The 26,537-nt window shown below is 39.3% G+C and overlaps 1 protein-coding gene across 7 annotated transcripts in view; it reads right to left on the bottom strand.

Moving 5' to 3' along the window:
* Positions 1–26,537, bottom strand: part of MYO1B (myosin IB) — a 163,264-nt gene that overhangs the window by 45,015 nt on the left and 91,712 nt on the right. For all 7 annotated transcript variants that reach the window (XM_054566712.1, XM_054566714.1, XM_054566711.1 and 4 more), the window contains exons 7-13: positions 21,975–22,038; positions 13,736–13,834; positions 12,421–12,524; positions 10,906–11,053; positions 10,546–10,664; positions 3,032–3,118; positions 2,385–2,450 (exon numbers count right to left, since the gene is read on the bottom strand). In XM_054566712.1, the coding sequence (XP_054422687.1) occupies positions 2,385–2,450; positions 3,032–3,118; positions 10,546–10,664; positions 10,906–11,053; positions 12,421–12,524; positions 13,736–13,834; positions 21,975–22,038 (687 nt within the window). The remainder of the gene's footprint in view (positions 1–2,384; positions 2,451–3,031; positions 3,119–10,545; positions 10,665–10,905; positions 11,054–12,420; positions 12,525–13,735; positions 13,835–21,974; positions 22,039–26,537) is intronic.

Below are 26,537 nucleotides of genomic sequence, written 5' to 3' on the forward strand. Positions count from 1 at the left end.
ACATTGAGAAAAATGCTGATATAACTTGCAGAAGTCAAGTTTGTTCAGGAAAATGGGCTTGGGGAGAAACTTGAACTGACCAAAGTGAAAAACAGTCCTAGATTGATTGCTTAAGGGCACTCGACCCCGTGCCAAGTTACAAGGTGTTTCCCACTCAGAACATCAACATTCTGTTCTGATTAGGTCTGTAGCAAACACACTTTTAAAAAGTAATCGAGCTTCCTGATTAGATTCTCCACCAGATAGGATGTGTCCTCAGCCAGCAACAGACTCACAACCTTGGGCCACGGGAGTAAGCTCCACGCAGGCAAGGCAAGGAACACTGTCTTGTTCACCCCCGGAGTCTGGCTCCTATTAGGCACTCAAAAAGTGCTTGAGAAATGCCTCCCTCACTTACCTGTGGTCAAAGCTGCTCGTGAGGTTTAACTCAGTTCCCCGACTGCTGTGAGGGTCTCTTTTCCCACAGCTAACTATAGCTTAGCCACACTGGAAGAAGCCAAGCCAATGTCCCATCATAATCCTATTCTACCATAAAAAAGTTTCTTATATTGTGACATGACATGAAGCACCCGCCCATTAGCTTAAGGATCAACAAATCGGATCCTTTTTATTTCTGACAAAAGGAAAACAAAATCAGTTTCTTTGTTAGAAACATCATTGAATTTATCTTTCTTCTAAGTTTCTAGTGAGATCTCTGCTTTTGCCCTATTCGTGAAGCCATCTAAATTTAAGTCAGCAGTGTGCCAGGTGAGAAATTTTTTCCCTGCCAACTGCAAAGAATGACTTTGACGTGCTGCCCACTTGAGGCCTGAGGTCTTTCTAGAAAGAAATGAATTTCAGCACGGTGATTTCTGAGTATATTCAAGTAACTCTGCAGACTCACAAACCTCCTATTCCTCTCTCCAAAGGACCAGAAGCTTTCCTTTGCAGACTCTGCTAAAGGGGTGCCAAGAGGAGCAGACATTGTGCTGAAGAGCAGCATTCTGGACGCAGCACGAGGGGTGGCAGCCAGGGCACAGCATGAGTGTGCCACGCTCTGCCACCAGCACAGAGACGGACTCAGGGAAGGCGCCCGTGCTGGCGAGGAGCTTGCAGTGATGACAATGGCACAGAATCAGTGGGAGCCAGGGACTTAGCACAACAGCTGGATTTCCCCCGCTTATTTCCAGATATTGAGGACCCTGTGAGTTTGGGGAGAAAAGTGACAGAAAGGACCTGTGGGAGACCTCTGATTATTTTATTAGGAGGTCCTGGGTCTGCCACTTGGTAGCCATGTCATTTTGAGGGAGTCAGTTGACCTTCTGAAGCTTACTTTCTCATCTTGAAAATGGGAATAACAATAGCAGCCAATTCTGCTGTGCAAATCACAGCAGACAATACCCCTACCACTCACCACAGTGCTTGTATACAGTCAGTCCTCGATAATTATTTACTGCTAGCTATCAGAGAGAATGCACTACCACCAAAATGAATGTTACAAGAAAAAGGTATTTGCTAGAGAGATCTGGTTTAGCTGTAGGGAAGGGTGTAATTTTTTTTTTTCCCTGTGAACCTGATTATTTGGAACACGTGAAATCTTTGGGTGATCATTCTGGGCAGGACCCTGGTTATATAAAGGAATTCACATATCATCACTTTGAGAGAAGACTTAAAAAAGGAGAAGCTGACCTTCTTGGTATTTTCCTGAGCCAATTAAAAATAGCACTCCTAAAAGTGAGAATAAGTGTTCAAAAAGTCCTAAAATGCCTTCTCAAAGTTAAGGGTAAACAGGAAATTCTAGTATTACATAAAATGTTTAAATATTTAATATGTAGTAAACATGGTAAAAATAAGAAACTTCAGCAGATATTATTTCAACCTCTGCGCAGAATTCATATAATAAGATCACAGCTGGAGGAGACCCAATAAATCATCTAAGGCAGACCCTCTCTGTGTGAGACCCAGCGAGATGAGGTGACCGGCTCGCCAGGCCATGGCCAGTGTTCAGCTGTCCTGGTCCTGGCTTTTTTCACAGCACCATCTTGCTTCACTTTCCAAACAACCTACAAGTAAACGGATGACTACAGGCATAACGTCCGTAACATCTTACTGAAAATTTCCCGGTAAGAATTTTGACTTTGCAATTTCAAAGGTCAAGTACTAATACAAGAAGCTCTGTTTTAAGTAGCAGGGTCTCCAAAATGCTGGCTCTTAGTCCACAAAACACATACAAATATATACACATTTTGTTACATCCACACAGAGATAATTCGTAGATTCAAAGTTACATTCATTATATTAACTGTTGTCTATAGAATATTTAATTTCTAACTGTTCTACATTAATGAAGATAATACAAAACAAACAAACAAACAAACAAACAAAAAAACCCAGAAAAAGCTTACCTCAAAAATTTCAAAGCCATAAATGTCCAAAACACCCATGACCTTCTTTCTCACTTTTGTCTGGGCCTTCAAAAGTTTCAAATGGATGGGTTAATTTAGGCATGAAAAATAAACACTAAAAGCATACCAAAGAACATAAACATATATTACAAGTGAATTGTGTTTCATAACTAGAATAACTGTAATTTAGGCTTTTAAAACATGTCTAAGATAAGATTTTGGTATGGAATCTTTCAGAAATTTTAATAATAGATGACTTATTTAAAGAAGACATCAGCAATGCTTAATTATAAAAAAGGATCACTGAATCCTACAACAGGTAGGGTCTTTCAGAATCACCAAGCCCAATACCCCCGCATTTTACTTAAGAATGTTAGTAGTTAGAGAGGCCAAGAGACCTTGCAGGCAGTGTGTACAATGGACGCTGCCTCACAGGGTAACTCTGCAAAGGTTTCTTATTACACGGCAAAACAAAAGAGAACCCCCAGCAAATTTCAATCCTGGTCAAGGCAAATTCTTTTCAAGGAACAATCTTTATAAGGGGTAACCAATAATCTGATTATAAAATTAAAATCTTTTAGCGCAATGTTTATACTCTGTATACCATTTATTACAACTGATTTACTGGGTTATGGAGGTTCCGTTACCTTAATGCTTTCATTAATTCGATTTACCAACCACGAAAACAACCTGCTGTAGAGGTTTTTAGCCAGAGCATCACGGGCATAATAAGCCTATTAAAAAACAAACAAACAAACAAGAAAAAAAAACCTCAATACCCACAACCACCACAATGTTTAACTTCAATAAAATATGATTTTCAGCTCTTTTATTTCAAATTTCTTCAGAGCCAATTTTCATTATACTCTGGATGAACAGTGAAGCCATTAAGAGAATTAGGTAAATTGTTTATACACAGATATACTTTTTCACATCTCAGGAAACTTATTCTAAGTATTGCAAAAAAAGCTTTTTCCACAGAAATATGCATCTCAATGTTATTGTCAGAGAAAAATCAGAGACAATTTAGAAGTCCAAAAAAAGGGGAATAGTAAAATAATTAAATAAACACCACAGAAAGGAAAGTCCCACAGTCATAGAATGATCATGATGAACATTAGGTCATGAACATGAACATGTTATGTTCTTTGAAACTAAAAAAACACACTTAATACAATGACAACTTTTTTTTTAAACCACCACACACAGGAAAGGAAATTTGAAGGAAATGCATTAAAACGGCTTCATTCAATCTTCTGAATATTTTTTTTAAGTCTTTCGTAATGAGCAGGGTAATAGTATGTTGTGGGACAATACGCTGTATAATAATAATAAAACGCTTTTATTTGTTTATTTGTTCATTTGTTTCAAAGCTGTTCAGAGCAGCTTGATAAAAAAAGAGGGAAAAGACGTGTATGTCTCTATGACCTTGACTGAGAATCCAAAGACTGGAGAAAGTTAGGTTTGGCAGGGAGAACCTGACAGCCCTTGACCACAGGGTGCCGAGAGCTTCTGACACCAGTGCTCCCGGGCAGGCGCAGAGCAGGGCGGGAGCAGCCTCAGCAGAGGAAGAACGCAAGAGGTTCTGCCGCTGGGCCTCAGCGCTCTGGCCCAATGCGTGCCTTTTGTGGTATTTCGCAGGAAGTTGGGCATTACTGTTAAAGGAAACCATTACATTTTTATTTTGTGAAGAACACAATTTATTAGGTTTTATGGAAATTCTTTTTCCGCATTGCTTCCTAATTGAAATATAACAACTTTAATAATACATTCACATCCCTAGCAACATATCGCAGCTGAAAAAAGAGGGCCTTTTCTCTTTATCTTACATTTCCGTGCTAATCCCAAACCCTCCTCCCTAAGTCTCAGGCAGCTGCTCCAATCTGAGTTAAAAAAATAAAATCTACTTAGAAATTGGCATAAATAAATAAACCCACCTGTACAAAGCTGTGTGCGTGGAGAGGGGGAATTCCATATCAGAAAATGCATGTAAAATGCCAAAACAGATTTAAAAAAACCCTACATTTAGATACGTATCCTTTTTCCAATTTCCTTTCTTCTAGTTTTCACTTTATTTTTTCTTTTTTAATACTGGCATTCGTTTATTTTCTTTTTCGGTCTCAAACATTTATTTTATTTTTTCCATCACCATTTATTCCCCCTGTATCTTTCCTCCACCTCCACCCACCCGCCTTCCCACACCTGCAATCCCCACACCGGTGTCCATGTCCACGAGTCCTTTCTCCTTTCTGCTCAATCCCTCTCCCCCCTCACCTCCCTCACCAACTAGCTGCCATCCTGCTCTCCATCTACGAATCTGTCCCCATTTCCCTTGTTAGTTCAGTTTGTTCAATTTTTGAAGTATCCTCCTCCTCTATTACTACCTAATGAACCTATATAATTCTTTAAATCTTTCTCTTTTCTCCTTATAAATTCCAGTTACCTTAAAACACCACATAATCTCAATAGTATGCATTTGTAAACAGATCCTTTTTCATTCTAACACCATCCAGTTTTTTTAGGTTGCATGCTACCTACTTCCAAAAAACCACCATTTTGATATGCAACTGAACAGTGACCACTTATTCCGTAAACTGTTTTAATTAATTTTCTTTGCTTCCTTCAAGCAAATACTTATTCCAGGGGTCTCAAACTCAAATACCTCCAGGGACTGCATGATGGAAATGAACAGGAAGTAGTGGGATCAGCAGGGGCCGGAGGCTGCATTCCAGGTTAAAGGCGCTCAACTTCAAAATTCAAAAAGCGAGCAAACAAAGAAATAAAAACAAACAAACAAACAAACAAACCTACTCTCTAGTCAAATAAAATATGCCTGCTGAGCTGCATCTGGCCCCAGTGGCTGCCAATTTGTTACCCGGGACTTCCTAAGTCTGAGTCATGCCACGGAATCTTTGTATTAACAGCCTCCAAAGTGAGTATGGGGCTGTTAAGTCTCATTTAAGGGTCACTAGTAAGGGGGGCTGAAACAAAGGAACCAAGAATGCTGATTCTGCATCTCAGATTCTCACCATGTATGAATAGACTGCGTTTCCGCACCTGTGTGAAGCTCACTGAGGAACTCCCAGGTGGGACCTGCTGCAGAAGTGACCCACATCAGGAGTGGCCCAGGACGGTGGGGAGGCAAGGTGGAGACAGAGAGATGCATGGACACAGGGCCACCGCCAGGGCTTCCAGTGAAGTGGGGGAGATCAAAGCAAGATGAACAAAATGACCAAAGGGCAGTGCCACATTGCAGGAGATAAAGGAGTGCAGAGAAGAGAGAGCCATGGGGCCGCTGTGATCAAGGAGGGCTCCCTGGGTGAGGCGGACCATTCGGGGATGCAGAGGAATGAGCAGTGACATGTGGGGTATGGGGCAAGCAGGAGCAAGGGCACCAGGTAAAAATAAGTATGACATTTAGAGAACTAGCAGGGAATCAACTGAGATAAGCTGTGTAGGGTCAGCTTACCGAGGGCCTTAAAAGTCAAGGAGAAAGCGTGCGACAGAAGCTGAATGATAACTCTGTCTTCAGTTTCCATTACTTCAATATTAATCCTCATATCTGGGGAGAGATCTAAATGCCTTGGGGAAAATGAGGCATGAGGCAATAAAGATGATAACGGGGCCCAAGAATTGAAGCTATGAGGAAATGTTAACCAAACAAATCACTTCTCACTGGCATCAAAACATTCTAGGCAGTAAGATCGGTAGAAACTAATACTCTGAAAAAAAAACTTGAATAAAGAGCTGAATATTCAAGGATCTCAAGCCAAATTCTCTCATGCCAAAGGTTAAAGGAATGTGGAAAAGTTTTACATAGTGATGCAAGGTAACTGAAGCGTATAAAGAGGCACCTGGGCCTCGTTTCTGTAAAGAATGATTCATAAGCAAGAGTAAAACATACAATAAAAACAGATCAAAATATATCCATATATATTTCATACATGAATATTTCTAAAGGGCTTTTCCAAATAACAGAGGTTTTGTTTTCTTGCTTTTTTAAATCACATCTCTACATAACAACACCCACTCTGGCTAGTGGAAACGTCTAAACTCAGCATGACCTTCAATGCAATGATTCTTAAAATGTGGTCCCTGGACCAGCAGCATAGCATCACCTCTAAATTGTTACAAATGCAAATTCTTTTGTACACCAACAAGGAAATATCAGAATCAGAAACCAGGAAAAAAATCACATTTTCTATAGCAACAAGAAAAATAAAGTGCCTAGGAATAAACTTAACCAAGGAGGTAAGAGACCTGTACTCAGAAAAATATACAACACTGAAGAAAGAAATTCACAAATAATGAAGACACAAATAAATGGAAGCATATACCGTGTTCATGGACTGGAAGAGTTAACATCATCAAAATGTCCATACTACCCAAGGCAATTTATAGATTCAAAGAAATCCCTATTAAAATACCAATGACATATTTCACAGATACAGAGCAAACAGTTTAAAAATTTATACAGAATCATAAACGACCCCAAATAGATGCAGCAATTTTGAGAAAGAAGAACAAAGTAGGAGGGATCACAATACCTGACATCAAACTATATTACAAGGCCACTATAATCAAAACAGTCTGGTACTGGCATAAGAACAGACACATAGATCAATGGAATAGAAGAGAGCCAAGAAATAAACCGATGTCTCTATGGTCAATTAATATTCGACAAAGGGGGCACAAGCATAAAATGAAGTAAAAAAGAGCCTTTTCAGCAAATGGAGTTGGGACAGCTGCACAGCTACATGCAAAAAATTGAAATTCGACTACCAACTTACACCATACACAAAAATAAACTCAAGATGGATAAAAGACTTAAATATAAGTCACGACACCATAAAAGTCCTAGAGGAGAACATAGGCAGGAAACTCTCAGATATTCCACACAGCAATATTCTCACCGATATGTCCCCCAGAGCAAGGGACATAAAGGAAAGAATAAACAAATGGGGCTTCATCAAGATAAGAAGCTTCTGCACGGCTAAAGAAAATATCAGCAAAATGAAAAGGGAACCAACCGTATGGGAAAATATATTTGCCAGTGATACCTTGGACAAAGGTTTGATCTCCAAAATACATAAAGAACTCACATGACTCCACTCCAGGACAACAAATAATCCAACAAAAAATGGACAAAGGACCGGAACAGACACTTCTCCAAGGAGGACATACACAGGGCCCAGAGACATATGAAAAGATGCTCAGCATCACTAGCCATCAGAGAGATGCAAATTAAAATAACAACAAAATACCACTTCACACCGGTCAGAATGGCCAGCATAAACAAATCAACAAACAAGTGCTGAAGGTTGTGCAGAAAAGGGAACCCTAGTGCACTGTTGGTGGGAATGCAGACTGGTGCAGCCACTGTGGAAAACAGTTTGGAATTTCCTCAAAAAGCTAAAAATGGAACTGTCTTTTGACCCAGCAATTCCACTGCTGGGATTATACCCTAAGAATCTCAAAACACCAATTCAAAAGAACCTATGCACTCTAATGTTCATAGCAGCACAATTTACAATAGCCAAGAGCTAGAAACAACCTAAATGCCCATCAATAAATGAGTAGATCAAAAAACTATGGGACATTTACACAATGGAATACTACACAGCAGAAAGGAAAAAAAGAACTACTATGGTTTGCAACAACATGGATGGAACTAGAGAGAATTACGCTAAGTGAAATAAGCCAGAGGGCGAAAGACAAATACCATATGATCTCACCTATAAGTGGAACCTAGTCAACAAGACAAACAAGCAAGAAAAATATAACCAACAACATTGGAAGAAAAACAAACTGACAGTAACAAAAGGGGAGGAAGAAGGAGGGTACTGGGGAAAAGAATGGGAAGGGTCAGGTCAAGGAACATCAATAAAGGACCCATGGACAACGCCAAAGAGGGGAAGGGTTGAGGGTGGGAGTTGGGGGTGGGTGGGAAAGGGGAAAGTGGTGGTGGGGAAAATGGAGACAATGTATTTGAACAATAAATAAATAAATACAAATAAAGTAAAATAAAATAGCAAATTCTTCTGTCCTACTCCAGACTTACTGAATCAAACACTAGGGGGATATGGTCTACAAACAGTGTTTAACCAACTCTCTGAGTGATTCTGATATACACCCGTGTTTCAGAACTGCTATATATTCTCTGCTCTCTGACTCCAAACTTAGCCTCTCCAGCCATCTTGCTTTGAATTCTCTTCAAGTACCTAAAGCTATAGCCAAGCTTGATTGATCCATTTCCTGATATGTACTCCAAACCTGGCTTTTCTCATTGTTTTCCTTTTGAAATGTCCTCTCTTCCCTTGTTTATACATCTCAATCCTTCGCGACTGGCTCTGACACCATCTCCACGAAGCCTTCCTTAATCCCTTATATCCTCATGCATGGTTTACATAGGGACTTATGTTGAGTGGGCTCTCATCACGTTTTTCTTGATTAAGTAAGTCACTCATCATCTGACTCTGAATTAGTAAGGTTGAGTTAGACAGACATGATGGCGGAAGCAATAATTGAGGAAGGACACAACAGTTATAATAGAAAAGTAGAAAAGGACTGTACAAACCAAACACACATATATAATTTGTATAGTATTTTCCACAGTCAAACAGCTCACCTAAAAATAATAAACAAACATTGAAAGAAAGCTAAAGACATGCAGACTTTCTTGGTTTGTAGAAAAGACTAGTTCAGAGCAGCAGAAAGACTAAATCCACTCTACTGTCTTGCAGATGTTTAAGGCTATGGACAAGGAGTAGAATACAGTTGAACAAAGTAGGCCTGAGTGGGAAAAGCCTCAATTAGTCATTTAATTCTAGCCTAGATCAGTACTGACTGGTGGGAAATGTCTAAGCCACAGAACAGTTTATATTGAGAGGGGCTCCGAAAGCTGCCTAGGTATATGTGCATGCATCCAACCATCTACCCATTTAACCCAAACCAAAAGAGTGACATTGTAAGAAACTTAGATTTGCATCTTAGAAAGACTTCATGGCCTCACTGTGGCACAATAAGACAGAGAGGCAGGCCAATTTGGCCGCTTGACTACAGGCTGGCTTCTCCCACTGTCTTCTCTAAATCAATAATGGCAATTCATTTTTCTTAGTTGCTTTGGGGCCAAAAGTGTTGGGAGGCATCCTTCACTCAAACCACAGAGCAAGTCACTAGCAAATTTTACTGGCTCTACCTTTAAAATATATACAGATGTAACCACTTCTCACTCTACTGCTAACACCTGGCTCAAGCCACCTTCCTCTCTGGGTTGGCACGCAACAACACCTCATGGCTCGGCAGTGCTAGGAAGCTAATGTTTGTGTGTCCCCACCCCCAAATCCATGTTAAAGCCCTAATCTGCAGCGTGACGGTATTTGGAGGTGGGGCCCTCAGGAAGCAATTAGGGTTAGATGTGGTCATGAGAGTGAAGCTCTCAGCACAGCATGAGTGCCCTTAAGGGGATGAGACACCACAGTGCACTCCAGCTCACGCCCATTCATTCTCTCTCTTTCTCTCTGCCATATTAGAAAGATACAGCAAGAAGGTGGCCATCTGTAAACCAGGAAGAGGGCCCTTACCAGGAACACAACGATGATCTCAAACATCTAGCTTCCAGAACTGTGCGAAATAAACATTTTCTGTTTAAGCCATCCGACCTATGGTGTACTGTTGTAGTAGCCAGAGTTGACTCAGACCCCCAGCTTTTATTCCTCCTTCCCCTCCCCTCTACTCTCCACGTTGCAGCCAGGATGACCCTTTGAAATACTAGGGAGATCATGCCACTCACGCTCAAAACCCTCTAATCATTTCCTACCTCTACTTCGTTCGGCCCCAACTTCCCCGCCCCAGCACTATGGCTCTCTCTTATTCTGCTCTATTTTTTCTCTGCATGCTGCACTCACAACCTGCTGGCTTGCTATACAAGTTTATGTTCTAGGTTTATTGCCTATTATCTGGCTCTGGCTGCCAAAATTTTAAGCTCCACACGGGCAGGGATCTCTGTTTAGTTTTTTGCTGTGCACCCACTGCCTAGAATGGTGCCTGGGATACAGGATGTCAGTTAAGATAGTAGCCTCCAAAGAAAATTTGTTTCTACTTATATAAAACTATCAAAAATCATTTTAAAACTTACTTCCGGACGTTATGTTTCACCCACCTGAGCCACGTTCAGTGTAGTAGAAACTTTCTCCTGCTTGGCCTCAACTGTTCGGAAACTGAATGCTCGTTCTAGAACTGACTGATCAATGCCAGTCAACTCGCAGATCTCTTTCAACTCTGTTGGGGAGAATGGACACAAAAAGTGACTGCATAGGGTATTCTTTCTAAATCACATTTAAACCAAATAGTATAAAATGCATAAAATCAAGACTTGAAACTTAGCTGTAATTATGTTTCTGCTCACTGTCTTTAGAAAGCTTTTTCAAACCAATCGAAAGCAAGTTTTAATTTTTAGATTAAAAACTGGGCAGAAATTCAAAAGAGTTTGCTAAACAATGTTGATTCTCCACTGACTTACCATTTTTATCTTTGATTTTGCTTTCATCTAAACCATTCACTCGAGATTCAGGCTTGAACTCGATGTTCCCCAGCTTCAACACCGCTGCTACCACCTCCAACACAGACTCAGCTTCATGATCCATAAAACCCACAATCTGCATGGCATTCTGGAGGGGAAAAAATACCCGATTCCTTTCTGTTGTTCTGTATTATTATTTGTAATAAATCAGTTATTAGATTTGTTTTGGAAATGACAAAAACAACACGACGAAGTGTCCCAGAATAAACAGACATCGCAGCCATGTGGGGCTTTATTCTGCTGAACAGTTTCAAGCTGTGGTTCTGGGAGCCCTAGGTACCCCAGGTGCTGTGGCAAAGGTGGGGGCGGGTATAAAGAGGAAAAAGCTGAGAGCGAGCCTTGGGTCTCCACCCCCGGTTTGTGTGTGTATATATAAAAAGATATATGTGTATCATTTTTTATACTGGTGTTCTACTGCTAGAAATGAAACCAAACAAAAGGCTTTCACAACCCCCTGCAAAAAAAAGCCTCCTCACTTATTTTACATATGAGAAAAACTGTGGTTTGCAAAGGTGAAGTTTGCAAACCTGGTCAGAGGAACTACAGGGTAACAAGGGACATTCATTCAGTTACAAATTTTTAATGAGTGCCAATGATTTGCCAGACAAAGTAATCATAGAGTTCGTCTAGAACTCAAGTCTCAAAATTGCGTCCAGGAATCAACAGGTCTTCCATATGAGGATGTTTACACCCTTTTAAAAAATGACATACTCTAAGAAATGCTTTCTTTTTGAGACTAGCTTAGCTTATTTGTTTGTCTATTTATGACTAGGCAACCCATCTCTTCAAACATATGCAAAAGAAGAGAGCGCATAAAAAAGAATCCCAAGTCATTTTCACTTACCCTTGGAGATTAACTGATGCCAATCTTGTTCCATCTATAATCTGACCTCCTCTCCCTCCTCCCTACCACACAGCTGCCTCATTTGGAAGTAAATATCAGTTACTATATCATGTCCTAATAGGAGTAATTTTCAAAGTGCCACATAAACAGAAAACATAGAAGGTAAAAGAAAATAATTTTTCTAAATGCTAATCATTCTGGCGTATTCATCTTTTTTAAAAAACTATATAAACACCTAACTTTCTGTCTCAGAAATAGTTTTGACTTAACATGATCCTAACACATGTTTAGTCAAGTTTTCACACTTGAAAATCAACTATTCAGATATTCAGTACAACTTTAAAAGTCAAACTCCAAATAATATAACAAGAAAGCTCCGTTTCGTAAAGAGTAAAACTGTGTGCTTCACTAAAGCATGGCCTTGACAAAACTGTATGATTTCTGAGCTAGTAAAAAGATCAAACTAATAAAAATACAATAAATTCTTCTATAATTCTAAAACTTTAGGGAGCATGAGTTACATATTAAAGAAAACTCACGTTTGCTACCAATTCCGATTAAGCAATAAAGTGTTACCCATTTTAAAGAGTAATACAAAAATTACATCTTACCCTAACAGTTCTGAAATTTGCTGCATCATCCACTCCATTAACTTTGGCAGAGTCCAGACTCAAGTAATTGTATCTGCTGAAATCCCGCTCGAGTTTGAGTTTATCTGTTAAATCACACATACAAACTGATAAGCTACTTCAATATCTCTAATCATCTTTAACACCTCATTCCTTTATCGCTTTAGATAAAATGACTTTCATATACTGTATTAAATCAACAGAACAAAAATTGATGCCCAAATACCAACAGAATTTTTCTAAAATCACCTTTATCACTGTTGTTCATATCTCAAGCTCTGCTTTTTCTATATTTCTTCTTAATATAAATATATTTATATTTATGGTCCTTTCCATGTTTTTATAATATAAAACATCTCCAATGTACTGTTTCATTATAACACAATGTCTGCCTAGCAATTCTGCCGACATAGGACGTTTGGGTTCTCATCGGTTTATATTAATAAATATAGGGCAGTGATAAATGTCTTCACACAAAACATTTTGGGAGTTCTTTTGAATTATTCCATTGAGAAACATTCCCAAAAGTGGTGAGTCTCAGTGGTTAGGCTCTGATCATTTTATGGCTTACTCTGGGTTGCTAATTAGTCTCCAAGGAAGAAGTCTGCACTCAGAAGTGACATGCACAAGCTCTAAGCAGATCAGTGCCTGACAACGCTGCCAGTTTTTTCCTTTTTAATAATTTCCCCTAATGTATGTATAGTGAATACTTCAGAGTTGTTCTAGTGTCATTTGTTATTAGGGAGGATGATTTTTGCCCCCGGTGTTGTTAACTTGCCAAAACTCTTCTTGTTTGAACTATTTGTTTAAAATTTTTCATCACAAGGCTATTACTACTGAATTGTATACTTATGCACTTATATTAATTCTCTAAAATATCCAAAGGTGATATTTTTAACTCTAGTATCAGTTGCAAATGTCTTCTCTCTATTTTTAAATCTTCAGTGAACAAGTTTTTAAAATAACTGAGTGCATCTACGGCTTCCTGCTAATTTCTTCTCCCCAAGAGGAATAATTATATTCTTCCATTTTACTTTTTTCTTTAAAATTAGCCCCTCTTCCAACATGTAGTCCTTTTAGTAAACCCTATGAGACAGAGGACACAGTGTCTGGTGAAGGACAGGGACATGTATCAAACAAATGCGGGGGTATAATCAAAGCAACCGCACTTCACTTCAACCAGAGTCATGGAAAATTTTTAAGAAGGAAGAGGAAAAGCATATGGGACACTCTTAAAAAGAATGCTTTGGAAAATGCTATGACAGTTAAAAATTAACGCACGGAGACAGGGACTTACTGAGGAGCTCTTCAGAGGCACCAGAGAGCAGCTGATAGAACACATGGAAGTTTCGCTCACCTCTTGGCTGCTTAACAACTCGAGATTTCTCTAAAAGATCTAAAGAGAGAATCAAATCATAGCACAGTATCAATTTTGCTCTTGAATCCACCATGGTTCTCTTTGTCCCCTTTCACTTTCTGTTTCTATTTCATATTAATAAAGTAACAATAGAAGCTACATTTTCAGTTCCACCTTCAGAAGAAGCTTGAACTCTAACTAAAAATCACCAAATTAAACAAACCAGCATCTTTTTAAACAGTGAATATGCAAAATAAGTTCAACAATACAGTCAACAACCTGACTGAATAAAACAGTTTTATACTGACAGTCTCTTAATTTTATACAATTTATGATGACATTAAATACTTCAAATGTAGCATTGCACATCAAATCAAGCAATGAAATGTAGCTTTACAAATCCACTAAATAATTATAAGTTAATATTTTTGAGATCTTACTATGTGCTCTATAGACTTATCTCACTGAATCCTCCCAACCATTTTGTAAGGTATCATTTAACAGCCAAAAAATATGACAGTGAAAGAGTTTAAGCACAATTAGAAATCAGGCATGTGACCCAAGTGCAGGCCCCATCTTATATCCACAAGCCCTGCTACTTGGGGTAAGTGAAGCGGACTGTCTTGGTATCTTGAAGTCTTAGAGAATAAAAGTGGTTCTCATTTAATGGAACTCAGTGTTATTTGGCAGTATACATTCATTTTTTTCCAGATAACTTTTCATCCTATAAATGTGAAAGTTTTCAAACTTTCACCCAGAAAGGGGAGGGGGAAGGAGGGAGGGAGGGAGGAAGGATGGAACGGGGGAGAGGAAGGGAGAAAATGAAGGAAGCAGGGAGGGGAGTTGAGGGGAGGAGAGGGAAAAGTAAGAACAGAAAAAAGAGAAAAGAAAGATGAGAGAAAGAGGGGAAAAAAAGAAAAAAAAAGCCCAGCCAAGCAGAAAGGAGCCATGTGGCAGTTAGTGTAGAGGAGACGGCAGAGTGCAATAGCAGAGCATATTCCTGCCTGGAGTCCTGCTTATCATTGACCAGTGGTATAAAAGCCAGTCTGGATTCTCTGGCAAAGGCCAAATTAGCTATAAAATTCTGAATTAGTGATCCCATTATTCAGGAATAATTTTAGAGAACAAACACACTGGATTTCCAATCAGACTGAAATCTAAACATTATCCAAAAAATGCATCAGGGAGAGATGTGCACTTTCCCCGGAAATGGTCACTGAACTTCTCAATTTGCACTTCTGGAATCCACGCCAGCAATGTGATGGAAGCCTAGGCAGAGTTCAAGTGTAGATGTGAGGAATGTGAAGTCCTAGGGACTCCAAACACATGAGGTCATTGTAAGAATGGAGACAGGTTGTGAAGAAATATAAAAGTAAGCTGACTAAAAGAAAACTAAATATAAGAATTATCTGGAACAGGATGCTGTAGAGTTTTTTAATTTTCATTTCCAGTTCTCATTTGGCCTGGATGACTGCCAATGCCCTGAAATAATGAAGACTTTCTATTTAACGAAAAGAAAGAAAACAGAAATTGAAAGCACATGTGAGACAAAATTTAGAAAAGCAAGATCATGTAATATTCATCAGCTCTAAGGACTGGCTATTTCAATCAATTAGCAGGTAAATACTGACATGCAGAACAGAAGACAGAATAAGCCGGTAAGGATAAAAAAGGAGTTTGACTTTACTTATCATGTGGCCCAGCTCTCTTGGGGTCCTAAGAGCACTAGCACAGTGTTATAAGAAAAAACCCAAAGACAGGGGCAGACTCTTCATTGAGAAGCTAATCCTTATAGAAAATTCCTTAAGCCTAGAAGAAAGTAACTCGATTACATGAAAAAGATAAACAAATGCTACAGTTTACTTCACCCATTTATGCACAAATTCCTTTAATCAACTCACTTACTACTCACCCACTGTGTGCTACGAACTATTTGGACATGAGCCCAGCACTGACTGCAAACATGAAGACCTTCTTCGTCTTGGCCTGCGAGAGTCCCCCATGCTCACTCTTAGCCTCGCCACCCAAACTGAGAGCAGCAGTTCTTTCCAAAAGGGGAAGCCAAGGCCTTAGGAGAGAGCGCAAGGGGCGCAGGGAGGGCAGAGTGGCCAGGTGGTCTTCACCTGTCAGAGTCCAGAAACCCCAGGCTCTTCCCGCAGTGCTAAAAGCCCCACCACGCCTCACGAGCATTAGCCCACTTAACAGTGACACCTTAATAACAATGACAAACAATTTCTTGGTGCCACGTATCCAATCACATTCCAACAAGTCAACTGTGGTACTTCAAGACACAAAATAATACTTTCAAAGCACGTGACAGGGCCACACTGTGCAACAGCAACACACTGTCCAACCTGATGTTTGGCACTTTTTGAACAAATGCTCATAGACAGTGCAGAGTTTAGTAATGGCAATGGCTTTAAAATTCAGCAGATCAGAGCCACCAAGTTAAAGAATAATATCCCCTTGTGCAGTGTGTGGAAAGGAATATTGGCCGATGTACTTCTTGAACCACTGACACTGATATGATCAGTGATTATTATCATATTCAAATATGAAACACAATGCAGTGTGTGCTTAAAAGAAAGGGTGCAAAAGGGAAGTAGAAAGGGAACTTTCACTGACCTTCCTCTGTGCATTTGGTGCTTTTCATTTCTTATCATGCTCAACCCTGAATACCTCCTCTGAGGTTGGTTTTATAATCCCTATTTTATAGATGAGAAAATGAGGCTCCACATCCCAATGTTACTAAGTCATAGAGCCAGAATTCAATACTTTCAGTAACTAAGGCATTGTGCTTATTATGCTCTTTATAATTTTCCAACAAAAAGAATACAAACTCCATAAATACATGAAAACATGTACTTTACATAAAGGATATGACTTCATCTAAGCAATGCAATCATAAAATAAAGAACCTCTTATTATAAAGCAGTTGACGGTTTTAACACCTAAAATGCTTAGTCTGCTACTCCAGAGCCTCTATCTTTATGATTTTTCTCATAACTTACAAGCTTCTAGATAGAAAAGCAATCAAGGAAATGTCTGCCTAAAAATAATTCACTAATGCTTAAAACCATTCCTATTCTACTTTTTTCAATGTGCAGACAACAACATAATCTAACAGCTTAAAGCCATGTCAAATATTACTCAAAGTACAGAACATAAATTCAATTCACTATAAAGGAATTCAACCAAAAACGAAGGAATTAAGTCAAAGCAAAACACTGGCACAGCCTTCTCTTTTACTTTAAATACTTCTGCCACCACTGATTGAGTGTCTGCTAAATCTTGTACAGAGGAGTACAAGATATGTCAAATATTTAGTAGAGGAAGGAGTATAAAAGTCGTCATATGTAGTTGTCCCTCAGTATCTGTGGGGTACTGGTTCAGGACCCCACGAATAGCCAAATCCTGATGCTCACAGCATTTATATAAAATGGTGTAATACAAAGCATATAGTTAGTCTCATGCCACTCAGAGCGAGTTACCAACTTCAAAATGAAAACATTGTTTTCAATCCATGGTTGGTTAGTTCTGTATGCAAAATCAGCAGCTACAAAGGGTTGTATTCTAATGCAGCCATATTCCCCTCTCAAGATATAAATTCACATTAAATTTGAAATTAGTTTAAGTTTTAAGGGAAGAGAGAAACCTATTAAGCCATTCAAAGAGGGAAAATGAATGGGAAGGGACAGAAAAAGTCTGGAATCAGAACTCCCCCATCTAACTAATCTGACCATGTGCCTTCTGACCATGTATTCACAGAGCCAGGCCATCTTAGAGGGTTTCTCAGTTTTAACTAATTACCAGCTAGTCCACAATGTATACATTGCCCGTGTGTCATAGGCAACCTCTCCATACACAAGATAGGAAAAAAGGAAAATGTCCATGTTTGCACCCGCTGAGAAGGAAGGCAAAGGAATAAAAGGGATTTGGAAAGAAAAAAAGAAATCACATCAGTGTGGAATATAACAGTAAAGGATTAGGCCATATGATCAAAGTTTCTTTATTTTAGTTACAATCTCCCTTCCTGAAAAAAAGAAATGGTCCAAGTTCTTGATAAAGACTTTAGAAAGATCTCACTTACGTGTGGAATCTTAATAAACAAAATAAACTGACACACAAAATGGAACCAGAGGCACGGATATATGGTCAGACTGCCAGCTCTAAGAGGTGAGGAAGAGGGGTGGCTAGATGAAAGAAGGTGAAGAGATTAGCCAACAACATACATGCATGACCCACGGACAGGGACGATGGTGCGGTGCTGGCCAGAGGGAAGTGGGGGCAGAGGAAGAGTGGAGGTGGGCAAAGCGGGGGTGGGGGGGGGGGACACACGACATATGTAATAACATCAACATTTTTTTAAAAACTTTACCCTTTATCTTTCTATAGTTTAATTACTTGATGTATCCTTAAAAATTTGAAGTTATTCTTATGCCTAAGTATGGCCATGAGAAAGAGAAAAACTTCAAATGAGCATATACTCCATAGAACATACCTTGAGAGTCAAGTGATTTCATCATCATTATTGTGGTACAATAATATGAGTGATGTATCTTGACATTATTGATATTTATTAAAAATAAAAAGTAATCTACCTAGCTTTAAAAAAAAAAAAAGGCTTAAGGAAGAATCAGCTTTGTCTTTGTTTTGTCGGTAAGACCCGAATGACAACGGACGCCAGGATGGGAACACTGACCAGCCCCCGGCTCCCTGCGCTCCTCTGCAATGACTCCAAGATAAACACGACGGAATACAGAGTGTGAGTGGCATTTCGGCTCCTCCAGTTAATGATGGAATATAGCGTCTGAGTGGCATTTAGACTCCTCCAGTCAACTTACGCCCCTTCATTAAAGCACAATGATACATTTAGCAATAATCAGGGGCCTACCATCTAAGTAACTATAATTTATCTCCCTTTGTCTCCGTTGTCTTGGATAATCATCCCTAAAGAAGAAGTGTCAAGCAACCAGTGAGTTACTAAGCATAACTGATGGTAGTTTCAATGGAAAACTCTCTCTAGGAATTTATGTTTGCTCACATTTTGGAATAGACATTCTAAAATGAACTCTACACTTTTCTGGAAATAGACAACATAACCCTCAAGATTGATAACTGAGAAGTTTCCCTAACAACAGATTTTAAAGTGAAAAAGATGGGGGCGAATGATTTCTTACAAATCATTCACTGTGCGCGTTATCGCCGTAAAAGAGAGCAGATGGCATACTTGATATACTCCTATCCTTACAGTTGTGCAGCTATATGCACACCTGAAATCATGAGGCATATATATGCTTTAAAAAGCATGTATATGCTTTTTCCCAGCATATACGAGTACTCTGTGCTATTCCACTTTTAGGAGATAGAAGCCCTTGAGACTTGTACCACATTTTCTGCTATCTAAATTGCCCTCAAGAGGCACAGCTATAAAAAAGTGCCTGTGACTATTAATAAAAACATTAGGTTTCCAAGTTCCTGGTGTATAACACTAGATCCAAAATACTCAAGAACAAATGTATAAATTTTATGAGACCAACAAGCAGTAACATAGTAGGAGAAATATTATCTCACATCAGCCAAACATCTGGATGTGCCTCCATATTTTATCTTCTCAAATAAAGCAAATGTTTGCTACTTTCTATTTTTTAAACACCTCTCCTAATGATACTACCTTCAGAGACATAATGAGCTTCCAAGTGAGCTCAAGACAAGCTTTACAGCACACCTCTTTTAGAAAAAGAGTAAGTTATTGGGCTTTCTTTTCTACTTTCTGGTTACATGACTGGTTCAAGTGATCCTGTGCCTTTTTCAGGGTAATAATTACAGCCAACAATCTGTACTTATCTAGGCGGCTGCTGGAAAAGGAGGCAAATATACTTCCTACAAAATGGCAAATCTTGACTTCTTTTCTAGGTTCCAAGGAGCTAAGTTTGGAGAGAACTTGAAGAGTGGGTTTACCCATTGCTTTATACCCCCTCCCTTAAGCCAGCAGACAGCAACTGCCAGTGACCACCTATGAGTCAGTCCCTTGTGCAGAGTGAAACTTCCTGCCCTCACCACTAATGTGCTCCTTTCCTCTCCAAAGCAAAGGACACTCCAAAATACCAGCGTGTTCCCACTACCACAACTTTCAATATAACTTCATTGTGGCAACGAATAGTAACAAACATCAAATGAAATCCACTCAAGATAATATAGTAATCTTAATTGGAAAAGAACTGAGTGTTTAATATTTATTTTCCATGGATACCGTAAGAATTAGAAGGCAGGGAAACATTTCTGTTTGGAACTGAAACTTCAGAATGTAAAACCCACATTATTTTCTAATACTTAAAATAAAGTAATCCTTAAATACTTTCCTAGCGTCCTCAAAAGTAATGTTGAACCAATCATTTCAGAATGTTTAGATTAAGTTCTTTGGTGAAAACAATACATTTATCCTCATTTTAGAAATAGTGTGTTACTAAATTAATAACTAGAGCTGTGTTGTACAAAGTAAATGCTAAAAATTTATGAACATTTTTCAGAATAAAAATGAATCATGCCTGACAACTGTGGTCTTAAAACTGGGGCAGACCTTCTTCTACACAGCTCTCCACAGCTCCACTCACACACTGTGAAGGGAGCTTGCCTAGCAAGCTTGGCAGGACTCGAATCATTTGACTTTGGCATCACATGTGGCCTGCATTAAGTACTTTTGCCTCCCTATTTGACATATAAAACCATTTTACCTAAGCAGCACTATCCTAGCCAATTTCATTTCACATTAAAACTTACTGTTCAAGGTGCTCCTCTCAAAACTATATACTTCTGCAACTACGGATAATCCCATTTCATGGCAAATCAATTGCATAGTCAGGCAAACGAAAATGGAAAATTAAACGATTTAAAAACTACAAAATGGTGGAAGTGGGAAGAACCATATAATTTATTCAACTCGATCCCACTGATTCAAAGATGAAGAAGCTTGAGCCCTATGAATAGTGATTTAATTGTTTTATTATTATTTTTTTAAATCGGCTGCATTGTTTGCCCAAATTACTTCAAACACTACATTTCCAGTGGCATTCCTTTGGTGCTAAAGTTCATCAGGAAGATTTCAGGGGCCACCTCAGGGTCTGGGGGTTCCAGTGACCCATCTCTTATTCAACCAGATCAGGTCTTGTTCTATCTATTTCGTATGTGGGGTTCAGCATAGGAGTTCACTTGAAGAAGGAATGCCACAGCTCTAACAAATCTAATGAGCATTGCTTTGGAGACCTGGGTCAATGTCATTTTTTCCCTACACTTAGCTTATTTTCATTCTAGCAATGCTAATAGCAACACTGGGTGGTGAGGAGACAGGGGCAGTGGGACATTCAACCATGCGGCCCTCAAAAAAAAAAAGGTTCAAGACGATAACCAGGCCATGGCTCCAATAAGAGGTGCCCAGACCCTGAGTCACCATCTTAAATTTTTCAAACTAATCAACTACAAAGTCAACAATGAGCTGCAGCTACTACGCACTGGTGGCAGCGCCGTCCATATTTGTAATAGATACTGACCATTATGACCACTTCACAAAACTCTGGACCTGGGGTTGTTAAGCAAATCTTACATGACATTGTTTTTCACTTTGGACAAATATTTCACTTCTACAATCACAAATCATGACTAAAGGAGACTAATAAATCTATATTTCTACCTAATGTGTCTATTGCATTTCAATGATTTAAATAAATGAGAAGCCAAAAATTTTTCACAGTAACACTTGAAGATCCACTCATTATGTTAGATAAATGCTACCCAAACACTTTATTAAATGAAAATCAGCTATTTATAATACATCTTTAATCATAAAATAATTTTGTTGGAGAAAATAACTAGAGAAATCTTTTTTATTACTTTTTTATTGGCTTAAAGGTCCATAGTCTATAAAATATAGTTGGACTAATACCTATTCTTTAGCAGAGCCCTAAAAAGTTTTTCAAAGGTAAAGAGTACATATTCTTTAAAAAACATTTAGAAATTATATAAGACAACCTCAAACACACAGGTTAAAAGTCTAAGCAGTGTAAGAAAACATATTCTTATACCCATCTCTTAAAGACCCAAGTATCTCAAATATTCTATTATAAGTATATGTTATACTATTCTGAACTTCTTTAAAATTTAAGAACTCAAGTACGATACTCACAGTTACTGATCACTCCTCCCAGTGGATCGCCTTTAAAATCAAATTCAATATCCATATATTTGCCCTGCCAAAGAAAGACTTTGTGAGTTTTCAAGATCCCCCAAAAATATTCAGTCAACATATCATGTTAGAGAATAGCCTAAGTGTAAGCTCATTATACATTTGTTTAAATGTAATTAAGAAAGACACCATTTACGTAACCATGGCGCACAACAATGTGCCTCCACAAATAATTCATATTAAATACCCCATTAGCTCAAAACTAACATATCCCATTGCTAATTCAGGAACAGATCTTCTCAGCCATCAGTAAATTTTCCATTTCAGATATGTTTCAGATTTTGAAGGGCGGGTGTATTCAATTCAACAATAAAACTGAAGCATGTAAATATTCCTCATATGCACATTAGTTAGGAAGATAAATTATTTTTATAGGCAAAATGAGTTTAAGCCATGGCTAGGAACTCCAAACATACTGGACAGTGGAACACTTAAAGTATTGTTTTTATATCTACTCAAATCAAATACATGATTATGTGGTATGACTAGCTCAGAATCAAAGACTGCTCAGTATTACTCTCTCAGGCTTTGATCTAGATTACACAGCAATACATAACCAGGTTCATATTACACTTTATAGATGGTATATTAAACACAGAAAAGCACACACGGAGTTTCATACTGTAATTTTTAAAGAATTGGTCTATACTTGTCTAGTTAAAGAGTAACAAATATAAAAGAATAGTCCTGACAGCTGTTTTTTGTTTGGAAAAGGGAATGTTGATCTAAGTAGTCGTCTTTGGTTTTGTTTCATGTTCTACCTTAGTAATAGTCAAGAGAGATGGTTTGTAGATAATTCTCCCAAAGAATTACTTAAACTCTTTTTTATTTTCAAAATAATGGTAAGTGAGAGGAAACAGGATCACATGGCACTCAGTCAACAATGCAATTTGTGCATTTTTACTAGCTTATGCATGCTCTCCTGCCTTCTCCTTCACCATCATCATGGGTCATTTGCCCTTTTAAAGTCTTCACTAACTAAGTGTTCGTTAGGGAAAGGTCTACAAACCTCCTCCTAGATATGAAAGTCGTAAGGGAAACCAAAGCATGGCAGCTCCTGCCCTCAGATACGTACAGTCTGGGGGTGGGGAGTGGGGAGGCTGAGACAGATAAACATGTAGGTGTATGGGAATACATCCTACAGCAGGTCATGGTGCTATGCACAAAGGAAAGGGACAAAGAGAAAGCAGGAAGTCAGGCAGGCAAGGAGGGGAGACGTTCTCCTGGCAGCCAAGTCAAGTCATTAAAAGTCCCTAAACAAGGATGCCATGATCAGACTTGCCTCTTTACGTGAGCACTCCGGCTAGTGTGGAATGGGCTAGAAAGAAGCAAGACCTGATGTAGCTGATAGGAGGTGGCAAGAATTAGGGGCGGGAATGTTGGTAGCTTTAAGAAGGAGTAGCAAAAGGCAAAAGTAAATGGGGTAGAGAGGTACCCAGAGAGTCACAACAACTCTCTGGGCAAGTCTGGTTGGATATATGTACAAAATAAGAGAGGAGGGGAACAACAAGGAAAAAGTCCAGGAATGTGTCCTAGGCAGCGGAGTGGATCATGATGCTTTCCATGATGGCAGGGGACAACGCAAGTGAGGCAGCTACAAATGAAGGGAGAAAGGGTGGCTTCAACAACAGTAAGAGGTTGATCACATGAGAGGGGATGATTTTATAAAAGCTGATTCCCGGGCATAGGAGGCAACGGGTTCTAGAGCACAGGTGGAGCAATTAGGATTAGTGGGAGACAAGACTTGAAAATCTCCCAGTGACAGGAGGGTATATATGTAGGTATAAGGATGGGTGAGGCACTAAGGTTGAGGGCTTGGATGATGAGGAGGAGGAGGAGGAGGAGGAGGAGGAAGATGGTGATGATAAAGATTTCTGTGAAGTAAGCAAAATGTCACCAGCCTAGAGTAAGATTAGGAGGTTTGAAGAGAGTAGAATAAACATTGGAGAAAATGAAAAAGGAAACCAAGCAGGAATAAGCTCTTGGACAGCACTGAGAATCCCAATGATACGGGTATGGCAATCTTCCCATTCAGCCATATCCTGATTACAGCCAAAAGCTTGGTTCTGATCATGTCACTAATCTATGCAGAAATAAATAACCAGTGGCTTCCCACTGCCTTCAAATTAAAGTCCAAGACCTTGAACCTGACACTCCAAGTCCTCTAGTTGAGGCCTTAACCCATCTTTCCAACCCTTCGGCCCAGGCTCCTTACAGAGCCTCTGGTGCAGCCACTGGCTAGGGCAAGGGCAGGTCCACACAAATTCTCTCCTCGGCTTCCACATGCTGCACTGCCAGCTCCGCCTGCTGGCTGCCCCCTTGATTTCGGCACATTTAAATCTACGGGCCCCCAGAGGACTGGCCAGGGCCCCAGACTCCTCCAGCTTCTCTATTCTGAACTTCATAAAACTTGATCTGTGTCTTCCCTGGGGAACTTACTACGTTATGTGTTGTCTTTTAACTACTTTTAGACAAATCCATTTTTCTGACTAGTCTCTAAGCTTCGTAATAATAGGTATCCATTCATTACTAAATGTTTTCTGAGTGTGGCGTCAGGCACTGTTCTAGGGACTGAGGCCACCACAGTGAGCAAGAAGATAGAGGTATTTCCTCTCATGGCTCCTACTCTCTAAGGTCAGTGGTCCCATAAACAGAGGAAATGCATAAATAATTCCAGAGACTAATGAATGCCTGAGAAAAAAACAGCATGAAGTCAGAGTCTAGAAAAGATATCATGAAGTGACATTTGAGGTGAATGATACAAGGCGCTGGCCATGCAAACTGTGAGGACAAAGCATGGCAACTGCAAAGCCGAAGGCCACAAAGCACTCTGTGCTGGGGGTGCCTGCCAGTCACAAGGCCTGTGCACTGAGGCGGAGTCGGGGCAGGGAAGGGCAGAGCAGGACCCGCCCAGGTCCTGTCGGGCCTCCCCGGGGAGCCAAGGCTGTCTCTAGGAGCAAGGGAAAGCCAGCCAGGGCTTTCAGCAGGGCAGCGGTGGGACTTAAATTTGCAAAGATCACACCAGCTACTGGTAGAGGAGGGACAGGAGGCTGCAAGATGACATACAGGGAGATCGATGTTTAACTATATTTTTCAAAAACAGAGGTTTTAAACAAATGAATAAATTCTGTGTGCTTTTCATTCATACTGAATGAGAGGTCTGGTAATGAAATTTTCCCAACCCTCCAGGTTCTCTCCTACACTTTCCAAAGACTAGGCTGGCTCTCTGCACATAGCAGATGCTTAAGAAATTACTCCTCCCCCCTCCCCTGATATCTTTGGTTGAGAACAATGATTTACAAAGCCTTTAAAAAAATTTTTTTTCAAAAATAGTGGGTCTCTTTCTTAGTAGAAGCTCAAACTAAAGGTGCTAGGCAGTGGGGGACACTGTAAGGCACCTCCATGAGAACGCTGGTCTAAAATGTCAGCTGCAACAAACATGCCTAACTCACCATAGGGCCTACCAGGTATCTCCGTGAAGAGGTCAAGAAATTCATTATGGGTTAACCTGCCAAACACTGTCAAAGGAAATGCAATTTCCCTGGAGTCATAAACTACTTTTATATACAATAATAACTTCAAACCCAGTAGAGTCTTACTATAACATTATAACATGAATTTGAGTATATTACCCATCAAGTCACAGACCACAAAGCAGCAAAATTACCAAAAACTGGTCATGAAATGATTTAGCCAATAATCCTGTCTTAATCTCATGTCCTAATACCTCTGTTATAATAGGATTTCTCTGAAGTTACTTAATAAGCCAAATCACCTGTCAAGACTTTTAGGAGATTTCAAATGTCATTAAGCACTGGGCTGGCCAAAAAGTTCACTTGGTTTTTTCCATATGATGGGTTTAGTTATCTTAGTTATCTTTAACTTCACTGGAAGTTAAACTGCATTGTTATACTGCATTGTGACAGCTTTCATATCATCGTGTATTTTTTTAAAAAACATCAAAATTGGTGAACTTTTGTGCAGCCATTTTAATATTGAAGATGAAAGAAAAGACTCAACATTTTCAGCATGTTGTGCTTTATTTGAAGAAAGGTAAAAACAATTGAAATGCAAAAGGAGATTCGTGCAGTGTATGGAGAAAGTGCTGTGACTGATCAAACGTGTCAAAAGTGGTTTGTGAAGTTTCTTAGTACTATTGACATTTTGGCCAAATAACTCTTTGCTGTGGGGCTGTCTTAGGCATTGGGAGCTGTTTAGCAGCACCCCTGGCCTCTACCCCCTAGAAGCCAACAGCAGGAGGTAGCTGACATACTCAAAATATTCAAATCAATAAAGTTACTGGTAAAAATGAAAAATGTGTCTTTTATTTTAGAGGAAAAAAGTAAACAGACTTTGTGGCCAACCTAATACTAATGACTCTAAGCAACATGGTTTTCTTGATTTTTATGGTCTATAGACTAAGTATATTTTTTTATATTATGTGTGTGTCATTTGGAAACAGCAAAAATAAAATCTCCATCAAGAAGCTTGATCTATTGGAAT

Source organism: Pteronotus mesoamericanus, unplaced genomic scaffold (assembly GCF_021234165.1).
Source record: "Pteronotus mesoamericanus isolate MK-2021 breed Mesoamerican mustached bat unplaced genomic scaffold, CSHL_Meso_final contig_179, whole genome shotgun sequence".
NCBI classification, from domain to species: Eukaryota; Metazoa; Chordata; class Mammalia; order Chiroptera; family Mormoopidae; genus Pteronotus; species Pteronotus mesoamericanus.